This window comes from Papio anubis, chromosome 2 (assembly GCF_008728515.1).
Source record: "Papio anubis isolate 15944 chromosome 2, Panubis1.0, whole genome shotgun sequence".
Lineage (NCBI taxonomy): Eukaryota > Metazoa > Chordata > Mammalia > Primates > Cercopithecidae > Papio > Papio anubis.
The window spans coordinates 131,360,374-131,374,086 of record NC_044977.1 but is presented as its reverse complement, the minus strand read 5'-3'; the positions used below and the strand labels follow the sequence as shown (position 1 = coordinate 131,374,086).

Here is a 13,713-nt window from a genome sequence, read left to right as displayed (position 1 = left end):
ATCATTGCGCGCATTTGTAACGAATTTCCGTTCGAGTTTGTATTTTAGGCGCCATTTTCGAGTGAAGGACCCGGAGCCGAAACACCGGTAGGAGCAGAGAGGTGGATACTACACAACCGTTTCCAGCTTTGGTCTGAGCGGACTGTCTCGCAGGTAAAGTACTTCTCTTCCTGGTCAGGTTGTCACGCTCTTACTTCCTGCCTTGTCCGCGAGCGCCTGGAAAATAGAGGCCTTGAGCCGGAGCGACGAAGTCCGGGCTGAGGCTGCCGCTGGGAGATTTCTCTTGCTGTCACCCCTCCCCCCTCGGCCGCTCCCCGGCGGCCCGGGCTCCCGCGCGCAACTCCCGGGCGCCACTTTTCCAAGCTACTCAGACGTCTTGGGGAGGCCCCGAGCCTCGCAGATCTCTTCTTTAAAAAATCCTAGTCTCTATCTGGGAAAGGGCGTCTCCCCCTACCCCTCTCTCTTCTGCCAAGGGACTAGTCACCGGGTCTCAGCCTTCGCTGGTGACCTTTCATGGTTTACTGTCCAACGGGACTCCGCCCGGGGAGCTGGAGAGACAAACTCTTGCCACCCCAAAATTAGCAAGCGCTGCCAGCGTCCGACTTGAAGTTGTTAGTGGTTGGTTCCAGCCTTCGCCCTTAGCGGTCGGATCGCGGAGAGGAGGGAGACCTCGTTATGCTTCGGGCCGTCAACGGCACCGGGAGCTAAAAGGCGGGCAGACGAAAGCGGGCGGCGAGTCGCCAGTTAAGTCCTCACCGTTCTAGAGGGAGTTGCTAGCCGCGGGATCCTGACCCTGACACGAACTCGTTTCTCCCTGTCGGTGCGCTTGCATCCCTGGCGCCGAGAGCGTGGGAATGTCCGGAAATGCCGGCGTATGGGAGTTCCTCCGTTAGAAATGCGTTAGCGAGTATTACACGCTTATACTATGGGCGGACGGGTGGAGGGCTTTTAAAAAAATAAATAAGCAGTTGCTCAGTCCTTGATTGATCCTCAGGCACCTCTAGTTTTTCTCACTTACATAGGTCTTGTTAAGAAACCAGTCCTGCCTTCTTGCCACTAGTGTCTTTCGATGGCTCCTTTCCGAACTCCCACTGCCTCTAAGCGGTGTGTTAAGCGGGGCTCATGGAAGCCGGTGGACCGAGGTTTCCCCGGGTGGGGCGGGCGCGGTGTAGCAGCCCGCGGGCTCACTTGCTCCCGGCTCTTCCTCGGCCCCAGCAACCATGCCCCGTAAAGGCACCCAGCCCTCCACTGCCCGGCGCAGAGAGGAAGGGCCGCCGCCGTCCCCTGACGGCGCCAGCAGCGACGCGGAGCCTGAGCCGCCGTCCGGCCGCGCGGAGAGCCCAGCCACCGCCGCAGGTGAGTGACCCGCCGCGACTCCTCAGGAACGCGCGCCCAGCCCGAGGCTGGCTGGGGTTGTTGAGCGCGGGCTAGAGGCTGCGGGGTTGAAGTCTGAAGATCCGGTGTTGGTCCCGTAGAGGCTTAGGAGAGCCATTTGGCAACTTTGAGATAAGACTCCCGTGCAATTTTGGTGTAACGGCGCTGGAAGGGATGGGGGCGAGCAAACGGGTTCAGTTGTGAATTTTTGTTTGTGACCTGTGGAATGGTACAGACGTCTTTATTGTATTTCCGCTAAAATCGAGACGGTCAGTCAAGAGCAAGTGGATTTTTTTCCCAGAGACAATCAATATGACTGTGAGCATGATGAAAAGTTTCTTGACCCTAACCTCACCTCCGTGGTCTTAGATTGCCTTTAAAGAAAAGACGGTAATTTATTTGAAACCACTGTAGCTTTTGTGAGTCCAGGAGTTGGGTGACATTATTAAACTCTCGTGGCGGTGTCGCTGAAGTTCATGAGTTTCCAAAATGAAGGTTCGAGGTGCTCAGCGGTACGGATAATTGGATCTAGAGCCTTAGGATTTAACCTCCTGTTTAGGATAGACAGCAGGAAATAGCTTGTTATGGTTTTCCCAGATTAGCTCTATGATGTAGGGTTTTGACTCTTAAGATTAGGTATAGGTATATAGAATTTTGTGACTGGTGGCATTTCTTTCAAGAATTTCTTTTTTAATAAAATCAAGCTGAAGGTTTAGTCGCCCCCATGAGTTTAAGATAATAACATATTTAAGTGGAAAATACAGACTCCTAAGTTTCATAAATAACATCCCTCCATCCCCTACTTTTAAAGATGGGCAGTTATTAGTTCTCCGAACTAATTGCACTAATGTAGGCTTTTCCCCCGTTTGCCTTCCTTTTCCTTTCCTTTCACTGACTTAGAGACTGCAAGTGAGGAGCTTGATAATAGAAGTTTAGAAGAGATTTTGAATAGCATTCCTCCTCCCCCGCCTCCAGCAATGACCAATGAAGCTGGAGCTCCTCGGCTTATGATAACTCATATTGTAAACCAGAACTTCAAATCCTATGCTGGGGAGAAAATTCTGGGACCTTTCCATAAGGTATTTGTATGGAAATAACTATTTTATAACTTTTAAATAACTATTGTAAGGTAATAACGTCTTTACAAGATGTTTCAGTTTTGTAACTAAACTAAAATTCACTCACTCCCTGTTTATCCTGATAGCCATTCTTTCTCTTTCTCTCTTTCTCTCTCTCTTTCTCTCTCTCTCTCTCGCACACGCACACACGTTTCATATGATTTTAACACTTAAATTATCTTTTGTTTATCTGGTTATCTTTGGTACCTCTAGCTGTAAAGTTTTCCATTGGAGTCGGTGTTTTTGTTTGAAATAGTATTTTCCCTTAGATAATTTTTTTTCTTAAAGCTTTCGTTGGAACCCTTAGATAATTTAACTATAAAATGAGTTTTCTAAAACGTCTGCGTTAGAATTAGAGCATTCTTATTAAATGTTGAAACTTTTAAGAGAGGAGAACTTGATGTAAGAAAACTCAAGTTGTATGTTCGTGATTAGCAATAAAAACTTTTAAATACTTGCAGTTTTTAACTGCAAGTAAAGTAAAAAAACCGAACGGTTTAAGTTAAAATCAGTAGTATTAGCTTGACCTTATGAACTTTTACTTGTTTTGTTTTTGTTTTTTTAATGCAGCGCTTTTCCTGTATTATCGGGCCAAATGGCAGTGGCAAATCCAATGTTATTGATTCTATGCTTTTTGTGTTTGGCTATCGAGCACAAAAAATAAGATCTAAAAAACTCTCAGTATTAATACATAATTCTGATGAACACAAGGACATTCAGAGTTGTACCGTAGAAGTTCATTTTCAAAAGATAATTGATAAGGTAAGGGATTTTTACTGTTTAGTTATTGACAAGTTCAAGCAAGGCAAATGGACTTAAATGCATTTCATATTTTATTATTTTTGACTTTAAGAAATTTGTATGTAATTATAGCAGAAAGTATTGGTTTCATTACCTCTGACCATGTTTTATTTTGGGGGAGTGGTGGTGGTGCCTTTTAAAATATTAAATTTTTAGCTAAAGAAATGAATTACAAATAGTTCATAGTAATCCTTTTTGGAATAAAAACATTGAGCAGTTTTAGGATCCCGAGTACTAAATAGGCATTATTTTACTATAAATATTGGGTTCATTTTTAAAGTTATATTTTGGTTGCTTTAGAATAAATTAGCTAAACTTGAAAATATGGCAATTGGCTGGTTTTACCATCTTTATTATTTCAATGCATTTTAACTTTAATGTTAGTGGCCCCTGAGTATCTATGATATGAAGGAGCTTTGCTTCAGTTTGACTGCTGCTGTGATTAAGTCCTTTTGAAATGGGGGAAGGGCAAGCTAATGTTTGTTTTCTAGAAATAGAGACAATTACAGGTAAAATGTCTAGATTATTTACCTGTTGATACTTTTGCTTCTGTTTAATAATTAATGTAGGAAATTAATTGTTCAAAAATGACTCGATGGAACCTAAAAATATAGAAAACTAATTACATAATGAAATTGGGAGGTGATTTGGCTTTTGAATTTTGTTTCCTTTTTTTAAAAAAAGTACAAAGTGCTTTAATTACACAGAATCATCTATTTTAATTTGGTTTCTTTTGTGCTTTCTATTGTACAAGTTGGGTTGGAAAATAGATTGCCGGTAAATCAGATTTTATTCCATTGCCTATTAATTACATTTGATTTATCTAAATTTTAGAAGCCATTGCTTCAGTATGACAGAACTTTTAAGGGTAAGGGAAAGTGAGTGTTAAAGTAGATTTGCAATTGATTTTTTTTTTTTACATCTTGTTTGTTTAAAAGAAAACCTAGGGAATTTAGTTGTTATTTTGTGATGCTTTTTACTTTAAATTAATGGCACACTCTTTACCCTCCCACACAAAAAAACTAAACTGTGTCACCCCGTTACTACCTTCCTTCCTTTTTCTTTGAATCATCATTTTTAAAAGCTGCAGCTTTTTAAATCTGTCAACATGTTAATAATTTGTGTGAGTTTTGAATATGGTAGGAATCTTGTCTACCTCTTCTGAATCATTAATGTTTTTAGGCTTGTTTGGAGGTGGGTTTTTTCGTTGGCTGGTTGGTTTGGCTTCTTGGTTTTTGTGATCTTTGAGAAAGAGACCAAGCAGCATGGAAAACTATCCATTCTTTGCTAAGCCGAGTTATTATTGAGAACTACTGGCAGTTTGTGTGCGTGTTCAATTGAAGTTTTTAATCCATAGAATTAGTTTCAGTATGAAATGAGTGAATTTTGAAGTAGGCCTATGACTTAATACCAACAATTGTTTTCTGGTTTTGTTTTTCCTCAAAACAGGAAGGGGATGATTATGAAGTCATTCCGAACAGTAATTTCTATGTATCCAGAACGGCCTACAGAGATAATACTTCTGTCTATCACATAAGTGGAAAGAAAAAGACATTCAAGGATGTTGGAAATCTTCTTCGAAGCCATGGAATTGACTTGGACCATAATAGATTTTTAATTTTACAGGTAAGTTTATTAAAGACTTCCAAGATTATCTTATTCTTGTTACTTTTTTTTCTATAAAGTTAGGTTGGATGAATCCTGTATTTTTGAGGCCTTAAAGTACTGTAGCAGCACATCATGGTTTACATACTACAGTCAAGATGCGAATCATTATTTGCTGCTCTAGAAATTTAAGGAAATTCATTCAAAACTATGTTTTCATCATCAGATGTTCATTTTATGTTTGGATGAACTGACATACTTGTTCCACTCTAGCAGCACGTAAATATTGGCGTAGTGAAATATGTATTAAACACCAATATTACTGTGCTGCTTCAGTGTGACAGGGATATAGCAACTATTTTATCCATTGTTTGTATTTCCCTTTAAGGTAACATTTTAAATGAAATGTGTTATTTTTTAATAATCTATCCTTTTCCTTTGTTCTTGTTCTTACTCTTTTCTGATATATAACCAAAAACTGAAAAAATCGGTACAATTGGTGTTCGATTTACCTGAGCACCTAGTTAATGTAATCTTTGTAACACTTCGGATGGTTAACTGAACCTTTACTCATTGGTTTTTGTTTCGTTGAAAATGACTGACTTGGTGGAACCACGACTAGTGAAAGAAAGGAACTTTGATATTACATTCTTAAGTATCACAGCTGTTACAGAGCAAGTCCTTTTAAAGAGATGTAAAAATTAAGTACCTGTGCCAAGCTGATTTTTATTAGAAACCCTGTTTTCTTTAAGTAAAAGTATATTCTACCAGCAGGGCTTGGTAAGAAAAATCCCCTATCTTTTTTTCCCTGTCCTCAAAATTCAGAATGTTTGGGAAAAAAAAAAAGGGGTAAAACCATGGCTTTGTCAAGTTCCTGTTTGATTCTAGGGTTTCTTCTTTTCCTGTGTTCCATCAGGAATCACCGAAGCATAATAATAAAAGCAAAACTATTTTGTGATGCAGAAATGACTGAAATAAGTAGGGAATTTTGATTTGATGCTAAAAGTTTTGTTAGGGTGACTGGATGTTCCTAGTAACAAACTTATAAAATATTAGCCTCTGTTTCCATTTTAGTCTTTATTCTTCAATTGTTTTTAAAAATTAATTACTTTTAGACATTCGTAGTATACAAGGTAAATCAGTATCATTCTAGGATAACCTTTTTTAGTATCTTTTATTACCAGGCACAGTATATTTGCAATACTTCAACCTAAACTTGTTTAAAAATTAATGTTGAGGAAATTAATTGCAGATGTATTTCTAAACAAGATTTGAATTTATAGAATGTGGCATTAAAGGATTTTGTGTGTTTTTAAAATCAAATTGAACTGTTTTATTGACTTTCATATTCTGGGACTTGGTTTGGTTAATTATGGATAATAAGCTATGTCCCTATATAATGCTAAATTTGATGATGATACCAATTTGCAGGAAATTATACTTAACGTGTATCTTTTGCTTAATCATCTTTTACCGTCGTCCTGGGATAATCAGAGTTTTACATTTATGCAAAGATTCATCAAAATACACTGCATTTTAACCCTTCTGAGGATATTTATTTTCCCTGTACAGCATCTCTGTACATAATTCAGTAATAAAGGAAGCTAATGTAATATTGTCCCAAGGGAGTAAATAATTTATAAATTGTCAAGTTTATATTACATTTGTGCTTCTGAAGTATATGGGATGCTAAAGCCAATTTGTCCACATGATAATCTGAACCTTTTTATTGTGATCTTTACAGTTGTTTTAAAAACATTTCTTCCCAGATAATACCAAGGTAAATGTTCCAAGTTAACAGATTCAGTTTGACTCAATTAAATTTACAGATAAGAACCTTAGAAACTCACCTGTTAGGAATAAGAAACAGGGACTGGACTACAGTAGAACTAATAGTGAGTGCCCAATTAAAACTGAGGGAAAATGGCAATGGTTTCTATGGATTTTTTTTTTTTAAGTCGCTTATGGAAATCTTATACTCCTAACTGGCAATATAAAGCATTTGATGGTAAGTAAAAATGTGATTTGTATTACCTTCTCTTTTACTGAATAACATCTATCTTAAAAACTGATTTGGGAGGCTGAGAAATTGGAAACAGCATCGTAGTATCAACATCCAAGACCTAAATCATTACTTGGAATAAAACATGTAGACTCTTTGGCCAGTAATAGTGATTAACAGCAAAAGTAATCTAAATTTAGTAAAAGTAAACATTTATTTTTAAGATTTAAAAGAACCAAATTTTCTAGAATTTCCTAAGAGTAAAATTTTGCAGTGTTAATATGTTGGCTTAGCAAATTTTTCAAGTAGGCATTTTTATTACTTGAATCCATTAAAAATTTCATTAATTGGCCATTCAAATGAATTCCTTTTAAGGCACTATGCTAAGATGCTATAAGTAATATAAAGATGGCTAAACCTTGTTTCTTGTCCTTAAAGACGCATATATGCCCTTACAAAGTTTTAGTTATGATTGACCATTGTGTTTTTTATAATTGTACATTTCCTTTTATATATATCTACTTTGGGAGCCTTGGTCCTGTTGTAATAACTATAAGTCCATACAAGTAGAGTTTTATTAGCTCTGTATAGCATTTCTTGGGTAACTATGACTTATAAATTAGGGGTGCTTTTGCTCCATTCAGGGGTAGAAGAATGGTTAATGTTTTTACTAAAAAGTTGTATTAATGATTGCTGCCTCAGGAATATTTTTGTAAACTCCTCAAAAGTTGCAACTATTAGCACAACTTTAATTTTGTCAAAGTTTTCAATTTCATATGTTTTTGTCTTCACATTACAAAATCTAAAGTTTGAAAAACCAGGCTGGGCACGTTAGCTCATACGTATAATCGCAGTACTTTGGAAAGCTGAGGCAGGCAGATCACTTGAACCCAGGAGTTCGAGACCAGCCTAAGCAACATGGTGAAACTATGTCTCTACAGAAAATACAAAAAGTAGCTGGGCTTGGTTACACACTCCTATAGTCCCAGCTACTCAGGAGGCTGAGGTAGGAGGATTGTTTGAACCCAGGAGGCAGAGGTTGCAGTGAGCCAACATTGTACCACTGCACTCCAGCCTGGGTGACAGAGTGAGACCTTGTCTCTAAATAAATAATAGCAAAGGTTTTTTTGTTTGTTTGTTTGTTTTTAAATTATTTTGTAATTTGAAGATTTAATTAACCTAGGTCTGAGTTGTTGCCTAGCCATCTCTTCCAATGTACTTCTCTTAAGCTTATCACATAAACTACTTGGATTCTAGTCTCTTACTCTGTAGAAATGAGCTTATGCCATAATATCAAAAGAAATTTTTAGTTTTTTCAGTAATACCTCAGTTTTCCAAAGGTATTCAATATCCACAAGTAGGGTGGAGGTGGTGGGGAGCAGCAAGGAAGCATCCTCTAACCAACCAGAAATAGATACCAAGAAATCCAACTACGAACAAATTACTCTTTCTGTTTTATTTTAGAAAGATACTAACCTTGGTGGTTTAGTTTCTTGGCCTCTGGTAGCTTACAAAGATCAAATTAGAGTAAAATGTATTAGAGGAAGATAAAGAACAGTAATTTATAGTATAATATAATAAAAGATGTAGAAAATAAAAATATGATCAAGGTAAAAACTTAAACCCCAGTAATTTTAGGCCATTTAATTTTTATGCAAACAGTTGTATTTGCCGTAAGAGTCATTGAAACCCCCCTTCATAGTAATTATACATAAAAATAGAAGAATAATTGAGGCTTTACTAGGACAACAAAACTTTGTTATAGCTATGTACTGTTTGAGTTTTCTGTAGTTTATACTTGCTAAAATTTGGATTACATTTGAATAAGGATAAAGGGCATCATACCTATTCATTCCTCTTAGATTTTTAAGCTGTATTTCTGTAAATTGATTCTCAAAGAATGGTATAACTGGATCATAATTCCTGGTTTGCCACTCAAAGTGTTCCATAAATTAAGATTTAAGCTGTTGATATGGTAAATGTACTCTTGGAGCATGTTTGCTCTTCTTGTGTAACTCTTAAAAACCATACTTGATCTTTTCCACAGTTGCTTAGTGTCTTTTATATAGTAAGAATGTAATTTAAAACATAGGAAGTTTGTAGTAAATAACAGTGGGGGGAAAAAAGCATTTAAGACCTTGTTTCATATGCTTTAAGCGACAGCAAATAGAGATAACACTGGGAACATGTAAAACTTTGTCAGCGTCAGGTAATAGTATTGTAGCACTTTGGGAGGCCGAGACAGGCGGATCACAAGGTCAGGAGATTGAGACCATCCTGGCTAACATGGTGAAACCCCGTCTCTACTAAAAATACAAAAAAAAAAACTAGCCGGGCGCCTGTAGTCCCAGCTACTCGGGAGGCTGAGGCAGGAGAATGGCGTAAACCCGGGAGGCAGAGCTTGCAGTGAGCTGAGATCCGGCCACTGCACTCCAGCCTGGGCGACAGAGCGAGACTCCGTCTCAAAAAAAAAAAAAAAACATTTTTTGTCTGTGATTGTGACAGTCACTATTTGTGATTTGGATTGAACCTTGATATGACTTTAAATTCAGGTTGATGTTTTAAAATTATTTCTGAAATTTATTGAGCTTATTGCCCTAAATTAAAACTATATTCTATGATTTTACATGAGTTATGTAAGTTTTCTGAAGAAATAAGGAGGAATCCTTTAGGCATAGACTGTCAGTCTACAGATTACATAGGAGATGGCACAAATGAAGAAGGAAGATTGGAAATGGTAGCAAGTGGTAGGGCAGGCAAAGGACATCAAAGAACAGAGCAACAAGAAAAGTCCCAGGTTGTCATTGTGATACCACAGTAGTCTTAATAGTCAAAGGACAAGTAAAGGCCTGTTAATACTGCCTGTTGATTCAATAATGCTAATCTGATAATATGGTAACTGGTTTTTAAAAAAGCAATACAGTATAATAAGACTGAATGTTATGTAGGATTTGAGATGTAACTATTTTGCTTCGTAAATATCCTGTCTTTAAAAAAAAAAAAAAAGCTTGTCAACTTCATTAGAGTAAGAGGAAATCATAGCTGTATCTTTCATTTTGTTTGGAGAGAGAGGAACAACCAACCAAAAATAAGCAACCATTGTTATTTACCCAAAGCTAAGCTGTTTCTTAATAGCTGTACTCTGTCTCTTCAATAAGTAATTTGCCAGGAGAAATATGATGTTTTTAAGGAATATTTTTATCAGCGTAAACTGTTAACTGAATCCCAACTTTTAGCTATCTGAAAAATGTATACTTAAATAATAATATGGCCATTTGACTCAAATGTAAGTTCTCTTAGGATGGTTTTTCATTTTCTTAAAATATGTGTTCAGATATTATCCTTGAATTGGGTAGAATATTAGTTGTCAGATATTGTTTCTTATTTGGATTATAAACACTAACCCACAGGATTTAAACTAAAACTTCTAGACTAGGCATAGTGGTTCCTGCCCTTAATCCCAGCATTTTGGGAAGCTAAGGTAAAAGATGGCTTGAGCCCAGGAGTTGAAGACCAGCCTGGACAACATAGGGGAACCACCATCTGTACAAAAAAAAAATTTTTTTTAAAGATTAGCTGGGTGTGGTGGTGTGCATCTGTAGTCCCAGCTACTTGGGACACTGAGCTGGGCGGATTGCTTGAGCCTGGAAGGTCAAGTCTGCAGAGAGCTGAGACTGCACCACTATGCTCCAGCTTAGGTGACAGAGCAAGACCCTATCTCAAAAAAATAATAAATGAATGAACAAACAAACTGCAGCCTCTAGATCAGTGGTTCTCAGCTGACAGTAATTCTGCTCCCCTTCCCATAGGACATTCAGCAACATCTGAAGACAGTTTGGGTTGTTATAGCTGTTGGAAGGGGGGATGCTACTGGTGTCTAGTGGGTGAAAGTCAGAAATGCTATTAAAGCATCTTATAATGCCCAGCATAGCTCTCCACAACAAAGTATATCCAGCCCAAAATGTCAGTACTGCCACTGTTGATAAACCCTACGTAGATACAAACTTTGAAAAAGACTCTTGGCTTCCTCAGTGACTTAACGTTCATCCTGTATAATCCAAAGGTTTGGGCGTTTTTCCAGGCTTCATTCCTGTCTAAAACTTAAAACTATTGCTGCAAACTTTTAGAGAGAAGTAACAGTTGAAAGCAGAATAAAATACTTTATGTAAATATCTACATATTTTCACTTTATACAGATTCATACATAATATGAATGTTATGGAAAATAACTTTTGGGGTAACAGTTTTACTTCGTTGATAATCATTGTGCTAATAGACTGTCAAAAGTATCGAAAAGTGATGTATACAAATAAAATTATGCCTTAATGAGTAGATTTTCAAATGAGCTGTTTTGTCCTGTTATTAAATTGTCTACGTTTTGTAATTATGTTGAGGCTTTTGGTGAATATGATGCTCTCAGTAAGTTTTACCCCACATTTTTAAGGTTCACCTGTGTTCACTTAGGAAATGGGAATCACTAAGATATTTAAATTGAGAACAATATACTATTTTTAATATGTAATTCTTTTTGTTGGTTTTTTTCATCTTAGCTATTTTGCTGAAAATAAGAGGTATATCTTTTTTTCACTTGCCTGTACCTGTTCTTCATTGTAATAGTTTAGAGTACAAACAAGCTACTTCTATAAAGTAGAGGCATTTGGCCTGAACGTATTCAGACAAAATTTTCTCTCCACCATCAAACTAAATGGCTGCCTGGCAGTCAGCCTTGGTGGTTACTTATTATGGATTTTTTTTCTCTTTTCTCTTCATAATTAATCTGCATAAATGCAAATATGTAAAGTTAATCAAAGATTTTAATTACATTTCAAAGTTGTTATATTAATGATTACAAACTAAAAGTTTTCTGATGTCTTATATACCAGTGCCATTAGTTTTCTCTAGTCAAGGTGTGATCAGTTTGATTTCTATTATTACCATGAAAAATAGGTAATATCCTTTTCTACCAAAGGCTCTTGTTTTTAGAAAATTGAACATTTAAGTTTTTGACTACCTTTGAAACCTATTACTTGTTAAGGAACTCATAATAACCATATTTATAGAGAAAGTTGGTAATACTACTTTGGGACAGGGTTCCTAGCACAGTTTAATGATGCAAGTGTTTTTGAAAATTATTTTAGAACAGGAGCTTCAATTGTGTTATTAATAGTTGATAATGTTGCCACTATAATCAGATTGCAGATTAAGTGAATGCTTTCCTAAATTTTACTTGTTTTATTTTTATATTGAACATTCTAGATGGGGAACTGTGTGTGTATATATAAGTGGATGTATATTACACTTTTATAAGGATTTATCTAAGGGAATATAAATTCATGTTTCATATCTCCTTATGTAAAATTAAAACTCCTAGGAATACCAGTGAAAATAACATTTTTATTTATACCTTATGCAATCGTTGAACTACTGTACCTTATTTAGATGTTTATTACTCTTGGCTTTGTTATTTAACCGCTCCCAATTCTCACTTAAGATTGATTTAGCTAAACATATACAGTGAGTATGAAATATAACTTTTTTTAAAGGGCGAAGTTGAACAAATTGCTATGATGAAACCAAAAGGCCAGACTGAACACGATGAGGGTATGCTTGAATATTTAGAAGATATAATTGGTTGTGGACGGCTAAATGAACCTATTAAAGTCTTGTGTCGGAGAGTTGAAATATTAAATGAACACAGAGGAGAGAAGGTGAATCTGCTGTAGACTTTCATTGTATATCAATGTTTCATTTATGATTTAACACATTTTACTAAATCAGATAGTCATGTTATACTTCATAATGAAATGTTATCTCTTATATTGAAGTTATATATTAACATTTAAGATCAACGTTCTTACTGTTTTTAGTCTAATGTTTGCATATTTTAAGTTCATATTGTATATATGAAGTGTGTATTCAGTCTTTAAACTTTTAATTTCTATAGTTAAACAGAGTAAAGATGGTGGAAAAGGAAAAGGATGCCTTAGAAGGAGAGAAAAACATAGCTATTGAATTTCTTACCTTGGAAAATGAAATATTTAGAAAAAAGAATCATGTTTGTCAATATTATATGTAAGTGCCTTGATTTATCAATTTTTATATTACTTTTTAACCATTAAGTCAAAGCCCTTCTCTTTTCCTAGAGAAACATAAAGACTGAAGTGAAAAAAGTCTCTAAACATTGTTTTGACTGGATGTGTAAGCTCATGCCAGTAATTCCAGCACTTTGGGAGGCTAAGACAGGAGGGTCGCTTGAGGCCAGGAGTTCAAGACCAGCCTGGGCAACATAGCAAGACCCCATCTCTACAAAAAAGAAATTATGTGGTGAATTTATCTGATGTGAGGACTATCTGGCTGTCACCCCATTGATCACCAGGGTTGAATTTATTAAATTAGGCATATTTATCAATTCACTGAAGCTGACTTTTTTAGTATCCTACTTTAAGTTGGGAGGTGGGTTCGCAGGTATTTATTACTATGCTTAATCCTTTTACATGTGCACTTTTTAAAAATTTGTGTAATAGCAGATCTGATTTTTTTCAGCTTACAGTGAACTTTTTTTTGAGACGAGGCTCTGTCACCCAGGGTAGAGCGCAGTATGTGATCACGGCTCACTGCAATCTCAACCTTCTGGACTCAGTTGATCCTCCCACCTCCACTTCATGAGTAGCTGGGACTACAGGGTGCAAACCAATACACCTGGCTAATTATTGTTGTTGCTGGGATTTTTTTGTATTTGTTTTTTCTTTTTTTGGTAGAGTTGGTGTTTTGCCATGTTGCCCAAGCTGGTCTCAAACTTCTGGGTTCAGGCAG

The 13,713-nt window shown here is 36.6% G+C and overlaps 2 protein-coding genes across 8 annotated transcripts in view; one reads left to right on the top strand and one right to left on the bottom strand.

The window, feature by feature from the left end:
- Positions 1-13,713, bottom strand: part of IFT80 (intraflagellar transport 80) — a 195,425-nt gene that overhangs the window by 142,981 nt on the left and 38,731 nt on the right. The gene's annotated exons all lie outside the window — the stretch shown is intronic.
- Positions 36-13,713, top strand: part of SMC4 (structural maintenance of chromosomes 4) — a 37,035-nt gene continuing 23,357 nt past the window's right edge. For 3 of the 6 annotated variants that reach the window (XR_002520490.2, XM_021934716.2, XM_003894885.5), the window contains exons 1-7: positions 36-153; positions 1,216-1,356; positions 2,275-2,453; positions 3,063-3,254; positions 4,743-4,919; positions 12,444-12,608; positions 12,845-12,972. Coding sequence is in view for 5 of the 6 variants with exons in the window: in XM_021934716.2 (XP_021790408.2) it covers positions 1,221-1,356; positions 2,275-2,453; positions 3,063-3,254; positions 4,743-4,919; positions 12,444-12,608; positions 12,845-12,972 (977 nt within the window). In the remaining variant the exon portion in view is untranslated. The remainder of the gene's footprint in view (positions 154-1,215; positions 1,357-2,274; positions 2,454-3,062; positions 3,255-4,742; positions 4,920-12,443; positions 12,609-12,844; positions 12,973-13,713) is intronic. The other 3 variants (XM_031663617.1, XM_009201437.4, XM_009201439.4) reach the window with 3 other exon arrangements.